The 8,373-nt window shown below is 35.7% G+C and overlaps 1 protein-coding gene across 1 annotated transcript; it reads right to left on the bottom strand.

Moving 5' to 3' along the window:
* Positions 1-850: 850 nt before the first annotated feature.
* On the bottom strand, positions 851-2,965 carry LOC140865637 (cytokinin dehydrogenase 6-like). The gene is made up of 5 exons (XM_073270349.1): positions 2,164-2,965; positions 1,945-2,072; positions 1,587-1,847; positions 1,249-1,511; positions 851-1,172 (listed from the first exon to the last, which is right to left on the bottom strand). The coding sequence occupies exons 1-5, from the start codon at positions 2,780-2,782 to the stop codon at positions 851-853; spliced, it is 1,593 nt and encodes a 530-aa protein (XP_073126450.1). The 5' UTR covers positions 2,783-2,965.
* Between the last annotated feature and the right edge of the window lie 5,408 nt (positions 2,966-8,373).

Below are 8,373 nucleotides of genomic sequence, written 5' to 3'. Positions count from 1 at the left end.
CAACTTCTGAGCCTACAGCTTGTGAAGCAGAGAAATATATATTGTGCTGATGTAGTAGTTTCTTCTGCCTGGACATTATGTTGTGCTTTACTCTCCTACAGCTCTGAATTACGAACCTTTCTCGCAAATGTCAACTGGATCTTTCTTGCGAATGAATTAAGGCTTTAACTTTTAATCGAGTGGAAATGGGGCAGATGCTGTTGGATCATGTTTACTGAGACTGGTTGAATTATGGTAAGATAAACATTTATGACTTCATATAACAAAGGAGAAATCGCGTATATTACCCCTGTTTAATCTCATATTTGCTGATAGCCCCCTATGGAAATTTTTTAAGCTAATAATCCCTTGTGATTCTAGATATGTATCATGCACATCCTTTTCAGCTAAAAATAACGAAAAAATGACGAAAATTCCTCTGCTTAAAAAAATAAAAATATTAATATAAAATAAATATATATAATTTTCATAGTTATTTAACTAAAATCTGATTATTTTATTTATTTAAATATAAAATTATAAAAAAATTAATTTAATCAATTTTTTAAGTAGGGATATTTTCGTTAGTTTTTAGCTGGTTTGCTTGTTATATATCTATAATCTCATAGGAGTTATTAGCAAACCCAAGATTTCACAAGAGTAATATATGCAATTTCCCCGTAACAAAATACATTATTTTTTCTTCTTTTTCTTTTTTTTTTTTTTCATTTTCCCCGGCCTGTACAATTACAGTTGGTAGGTCTGAGCCGGACCTCCTGAGAATGTGGGGAAGAAATTTGTGCTGCTGATGAGTTTATGGATATAAACAGTTGTTTCTTTGTTTAGTATTCATTTAAACTACAGTTTCATGTCATAACAAGGATTTGGACTTGTGAAAAATCCTCTGCCCCGGAGCTAGAATTGCTAAGGGATCATAAGCTGATTTCCTCTGTACAAAGACACCCCATCGTGCACCAAAGTGCTCCCTCCACTCGTCCCGCGTCGTATAATGAGGCAGATATTGCTTCACCCCTAAATTTTCAAACTTGCAGATATCTAGGATTGCATTGTTTCGGATTAAGATGCTTTCTAAGCCGTCGTTTTCGGCTGATGATGGAATGGCGTGTGGAAGAAATGCCACCAGGTAAGAGATATCCTCGTCCGGAAACACGAATGAAGTTCGGTTGTCCCACCTGGAAACAATATTTAAATTATGGACTACATTGCAAGAACTTGGGAGATTGTGTAAATGGATGATGAGAATGTTACTTTGATGTATTCACAGGGTAGACGAGGACTGGGCCGTTGCTTGTTTCTGTCAAAATCTTTCCGAAGACAACCTCAGCGAAGCGGTTGATTTTGCTTTTAGGAACTAGCAGATTGAGCCATGGATGAGGAAGATCCCACAATCCATTTGATCTTAGTTTAAGTTCCGCTGCATGGACGCGGTCCAGGAATGTCACGTATGGGACTTCGGTAACGAAGAGTGTTGAGGGAATATAGCTTAATGGAGACAACAAGGACTTGATTTCCTGCAAAAGTGTCATAATGTAAAATCTGTAGCAATTTGATAGTCAAATGGCCATCATTCAAAATTTATGTCTCACCTGGTCTACTTTATTAGCCTCTTGAGGGTTGAAATTTTTAGTCAATTCCAGGCAAAAAAGTGTCTTTCCATCTGATGTAAATTTGCTGGCTTGCTCTGGCTCTTCAGGGCTGAAAGAAGATCTCCAGTTGTTAATCAGGCCTGTCTTGTTTATGATCACGAGACCTTCAATGTAATCGAACGTGTTTTCTGCGGATATTAAACGTTCCTGGTCTCTGGAGAATGTCGAAAAATCTGAATATAAAACTCTAATCCACTTCACCTGTCAATAGTTCAATCAAAAGTTTACTGAACTGTTCTCTAAGACAGGGGATTTTGACTAGTTTATTACTTCCGTCACAGAGTTTGGGAGATTTTACCAATTTTGGTGCAGGCTCTAGAGCGATTCGTGCTCGAGTTATTATTCCAAACTGGCCAAGTCCACCTAAAACACCATGAAAGAGGTCTGCATTCTTCTCTTCTGAGCAAAGTATTACTTCTCCTTTTCCTGCATCCATAAGTTCAGCCAAAATCTTGAACAGATATTCATTTAGAATATAGATACAAGAAAGTTGTAACACATGCTTTAGGTCGCAAACCTGTCACGACTTCTAGCTCATATACATTACTGATTTGGGGACCATGTCGAAATGCTTGTCCGCTGATCCCGGCATTGGACAAAGTACCACCGACGGTGAGATGTAGGTAATCCGTCCAAGATTTCGGTGCCAGACCGTGTTTCAGGCACTCGTGCAGAATATTGATCCATAACTCTCCTGCAGAAACATCTACATAAGGGACTTGTCCCTTGTAAACTTGTATTTCTAGACCAGTTAATGATTCCACATTGATCACTATTCCTTGTGGCGCTTGTGCTTGGCCTTGTAGTGAGTGGCCGTGGCCTCGAGCCGCAACAGTTAGCCCTGAGATAGGACCCATCTGCCAGACGTGCCGAATCGTTGCAGCAATATCAGACACTTTCTTAGGGTGCAGAACTGCCAGTGGGAGGGTATGGTACTGGTTTCCAAAATCTCTGGCTGCGAATTCGTTACCGTTGAAGCTAAAATGGCCGTGGACACCGATCGTCCTCAGTGAAAACGAGATGCTAGAGATGCAGATTCTTAGTTTGATGGCCATGCAGCACACTAGCAAGACTGTGAAGCTTCTTCTTATTAGAATGTTGTTGTGTTTCACAAAAGACATGGATGGATTATTCATGTTTATTTTGGTTTTAGAAGTTGATGTACAGGAAGATATGGAGAATTTGGATTTTTTATGTTTATTGATTTCAAGGCTTTGTGGATGAAATTTAATAAGAGCTTAGAGTTGTGGGGGAGTGAAGCCAAATGGATGTGTTATCAAGATCTTTTTATTCCTTTTGGGGTCTTTCAACAAATAGCTAGTTTGCAAGAGAATCAATTACATATTTAGGGGGGAAAAAGTTGAGAGAAAGGAAGATTTTATAGATCTTGCTTTGTCACAGTTCCCACCATATTTTCATCCTTCCCATCCATGTAAAAACTTGGACTTTTTATTTCCTCATTTACGATGTCAGAGGTAGTCATTGATGGAATGTGTTTGGACTTACTTTGGATAGCCAAGCACGAACGAGATCACAAACAATACATAGAGTTATGCTACATGTACACATGGGTTGTACACACAATTACACATTACTTTTGAAATTATAAAATTATCTATATGCATGTATGAATGAAAAGATCTTTTTATTGGGATAATTTTGTAATTTCAAATGTAAGGTGTAACGAAATGTGTACATATAGCATTTTTCCAATACATAATTTTGTGAAGGGTGATGCTACGTGTACATGGAGGATTACACGTTGGGTTACACGTTGCACTTAAAATTACATAAATATCTTTAATGTATTTTGAAAAGATTTTTTCAAATCAAGTGGACATATAATTTTGTAACTTCAAATGTAAGGTTTAACGAAATGTGTACATATAGCATTTTTCCAATACATAATTTAATTTGTCAAACATTATATTTGTGGTTTGAAAAAATATTATATGTACAATGAGAGTTGCATGTTAGGTTACATACTTGTTCTGAAATTACAAAATCATCCTTGTCCTTTAATTGGAAAAACTCTTTCAAAAATGTATTTAAGATATTTTTATAATTTTAAATGCAATGTATAATCCAGTGTGTAACTTTCATTGTATATATATATGATAACTCTATTGCCTGTGTTCAAATAGCAACTCAAACGCAATGTTTTGACTTATATTCCACATTTTTTTTAAAAAAATCCCACTACATCAGGTGGAACTGTGATACATCGTATGAGACGCAATACATCAAATATAATTGTTCTATTTACATTTGTCCGCATATGAAAATCGGACATCTAATATCATGCATTTTGTAGTACCGGGATTATATTAAAGCTATTATTAAGATACTAACTTACGTAAGATCAAAATGTTTGTCATTTTACCAAATATCAAAAGTCAAAACTGATGTAAAACAACACAATTCAAATATTTTAATCCGTATTATAATCGAAACTTCACATGTCAAAACTAAAAAATTAGAAACATGTGGACATTGTGAACACTAGTGGAGACAATTCTGCAGAATCTCATTTCACAGACAGTAATATAACAGAATATTTGTCTGTTATCCACTTGTGCTCTTGATGACTAGGAATTTGATGATTTTATTCCAATATTGTAGTGTAAAAGCTAACACCTATCGGCGTATCTAAAATCCAGATTGGATGAGAGGGACTGACAGATTCTGCTTTGGATTATCATCTCAGGCATGGCTCCAAACACGAGGACTTGGAATAAATTAATGCACTCTTGAGCTTATACTTTTCTCTCTTGGGACCTCATTTTATTGCCAAATGATATCTCAATGAATGCCTTGTTCTTCCATTTTTTGAGGCCTTGATAAGTTTGTTTTTGGACCATCACAATGTGTCCCTTGTTCTACTATATTCCACATTAAATGTGAAATAAATACGTGAGCAACTTATATGATTTTATTGATCGTGAATGAGAGACAATTCGTTTAAGAAGTAATTTTGATGATATAATGATTAAGAGTTGATTGTAGTTGAAGTTCTTGATCTAAGAAGATAACGTTTTTTTAATATGTTTCACGAATAAGAGAGTAGTTGAATCAACAGTTTGGACACCGTTTGGATACTGTTTGGTGCGAGTGATCAGACGTTGATTGATTACACGTCCTTGTTTTATCCATTATTGTTTGACTCCATTTCTACAATGATCTTTGTCATGCATCATTATCTTATCAAGTATATTGATAATCATATTTATATTATGCATTCTTCAGTATTACATATTCACGAGTCAAGCAGTGCCCTATAATATTATCACAACGATAGAGTTGAATAAAATGTGGGTGAAATGTGACAGTGGGACGAGGCCAATATGTCTTGCATCCTTTTTTTTTCTTTTTTTTTTGGGGTTATGTGAATTTGGACCAGTAATAGAGGTAGATTCACTGAGGGGATATGAGAATTTCATAGATATTATTCTTTCCTCGAAAGAACAAGACTGGGATCTAAAGTTTTCGGATCACAATGTTTTTTTTACCGAGAAGGAATCGTTGATGGCAAAAGATCTTAAATATTTAATCCGATATGGATCATCGTGCTTTAAAAAGGGAAACATGATCGATATATATTGTGAGAATAGTCCAATGCTTGCATATTGGAATAACCTCCTATCAAATCTTTTTACATTCTTGTAAAGTTTGTCTCCCACTTTCGTCTTTGGATGTATATGCTCATCAATATTCATGAGTTACTTGGTTTCCATTTTCTATTATATCTAAAATATATATGGTGATCTTGTTGGAAAATTTTCGACCCAAAGCGCTAATTAATCAAAAGTCTCCAAATCAGAAATGTTGATATTTTACACGAATGGATTAAAAGAGTACACAAAAGATTACAAATTACATTTGAAACTTAATTTGTCATTTATCAATCTCCGACGCTCCATATCTTTCTAACAACGGGACCGAAATAATGGATCTATCGATTATATCACTATCTGAATGAACCAACACAACAATTTTTTTTTTTACCATATTCATAGGTACTGGAATCCGAGGTATGACTCTTCAATCTTCAGTTTGGCATTAAGCGCCCCTTTTATTTTTTTCAAGCAATGACAGCTAATAATTTACCACCATTAATATTCATGCAAATAATATCAGATCATTTCTCTTTCATGAAGGAGAAGATTTGTCCGTCCCCGATAATGGTATTCAAGATTTGCACCTAAATCAAGGGTCCTCTTTATTAAGGTATAATTCTACTTAGGATTAAATCAATACCATTGGAATCAAAAGCACTCAATTATTCTTTTTCCCCTTTACCACTCAATTTCATCCAACCGAAATCAATATTCCATTGTCTCGTTTCAGATTTGTATATATAGTACTAATAACCGTAGCACATGCAATGTGTGTCCAGCACCCAGAATATCATATTATATATCTTTCTTGGTTATTTTATTTAGATTCCTATCTTTTTCTACAAATATTCTTACAATAAAGAGGGACATGATACTGCAGGTACCTAAACAGATAGGGGAAATTCGTATGTAGACTTTGTGTTATGCCTAGAAAGATTGAACAACATAAGATTTATGTGACAATGATCGTGAAATTTTTTTATTTCATATGTGGTGATTCCCACTTTGTTTATAAAAAAACGTGAAGTGCAATTAAAAAAAACAATTGATTCCTATGTATATTCATAGTTTAAATATCATGGCCATTTGTTTTGTGGAATGAGATGTCGATGATATATAATATAGTGATGATAAGTCTTTATGTGTATAATTGTAGTGACCTAACCCAAAATTACTAACTAATCAGAGATTAAGCATGCAATTATCTTAAAACAGAAATTAAATAAATCCAGCTGAAATTTAAAGTCCAAATACAATATACACCGGCAGAACAATCGGACCAAAATTAAATGTAATACAACCCCATTGAAAAAGTAATTAAAAGTCCTCTCTAAGAACCTGAACAGAGAAAGGCTCGCAACGCAACCACTGTAGCTCAACGACCGCTGTCTCCGGGTCCGTCCAACCTCAGACCTGACTCATGGAATAGGGTGTCCAATACAAAACATTTGGACGTGAGCATAACGCTCAGTACAGAAGTACGAATATACATATATCATGCATGCACATGCAATATGAAGGGTACTGGAAAACCTATCAGAATGCTGCTCAACCAAGGCGACATGGTATATAGTACGCTGGGCCGTCGCATCAGGAGGTGGCGCCCATACCATAAACCCGTGGATATAACCGATTTCAAGTCCATGGAAAACCATCCACTAAAATACGGGGCTGAGCGACCCCAACTACCGGCTATGCAAAACAAGAAATAAAGCTCAACGTGTACATGCATGCTGCATATTATCAATGCACATAATAATGTCACATAAAACATGCAAACACAATACATGTATATTCAACCTGATATCTCGGATAATACGTCCGTACCTCTAAGAAGGAAACCCCGAGCACCCTAGCAGTCCAGGTACTCACAGTCCAAGCCTATAAGCAATAATTACCATATCACTTATAATAAGTCTTAACTAAGCTATCTCATACTCCCTAATCTCTTTAGGGATCCGAAGTTATACATGTATCCGTAGTCATCCCTTTGATGACGATCACCTCAAAACTTAGGCACAGCTCCGCGAATGCCTCCGAAGCGCTCCGCCACTTTCGATTTCCCAATATGATGCATATAAACCTCTAAATCGCCAAAAGGAGCTAAGAACGAGAGAGAGGATTTGGAAGGTGCACTTGAAATGAAGCCCTCGACCCTCTATTTATAGACAGAGTTCGGACCGTCCGAACTCACTCAGCAACCACGTCCGAACACGTGTCCTTGCTTGTGACGTCACTGCTGACGAAATATGATCGGAGCGTCCGATCTACCCTTCGGAGCGTCCGATCTTAGTCTCCTGTCAAATCAAATACTCATCCACTTATCCGGATGAGATCGGACCATCCGAACTCCCTTCGGAGCGTCCGATCCTCACAGAGCCTCCGAACTAGCCTCCAAACTTGTTCGCAGCGTCCGAACTTCCCGAGACCAGAACCCTTCTCCGAACCCTGCTTTGATCCTTAAATCTTGTTTTAGTCAGTTAATCATCATTATACACTTGATTAACTTATATTGGAGACGAGTTACTATAATAATTATTGTTTAGTCTCTATTTGTTTAGTCCCTATGTGGACAACAAATTTATGTATAATTATTTACTTGAGTAAAATGTTCAATGCATGAAATAAATTAAGATATGTAGTTATTCAAGGGACTGTTTGCAAAAGATTATGTTTTTTTAAAAGTGATTAAATTTATAGATTATCAAAAAGTTAAGAAAAATCAAAATTTGGTAGTGTTTGGAAACAATTATGTAAAAATCTAAAAATCAAAGTTGAGTATTGTTTGATAAATAAGTGATTAGATATTTTTAACATTGATATTTTTATTGAAATTACTTTTGGAGAATCATAATCACCATATAACCAGTTTTTAAATTTCAATTAAGTTAAGCATAAGCTAACACATAATTTGAGTCTAAAGAAACACACGAAAGTGATTTTTTTTCAGACAATCTAACAATCACTTTTTTTAGTGATTGCAAACACCCCTAAGTGATACTCGAAGATTTGGCTTAATTACGACCAGATTTTCATTATATTTCTAAACATATAAATTGAACACATATGGTTACGTTAAGTGGGTTGTTCGACTTGTGGGATCATTTCAA

This window comes from Henckelia pumila, chromosome 4 (assembly GCF_033568475.1).
Source record: "Henckelia pumila isolate YLH828 chromosome 4, ASM3356847v2, whole genome shotgun sequence".
In the NCBI taxonomy this organism is placed as follows: Eukaryota; Viridiplantae; Streptophyta; class Magnoliopsida; order Lamiales; family Gesneriaceae; genus Henckelia; species Henckelia pumila.
Note: the sequence above shows the minus strand (reverse complement) of the source record. Positions and strands in the feature narration are given on the sequence as shown.

Excerpts from the sequence above, each read along its gene's own strand:
- LOC140865637 (XM_073270349.1), bottom strand. The coding sequence starts at position 2,782 with ATGAATAATCCATCCATGTCTTTTGTGAAACACAACAACATTCTAATA. Across the intron at positions 1,512-1,586 it reads AGGCTAATAAAGTAGACCAG|GAAATCAAGTCCTTGTTGTC; the intron begins GTGAGACATAAA and ends ACACTTTTGCAG. Across the intron at positions 1,173-1,248 it reads TACCCTGTGAATACATCAAA|GTGGGACAACCGAACTTCAT; the intron begins GTAACATTCTCA and ends TATTGTTTCCAG.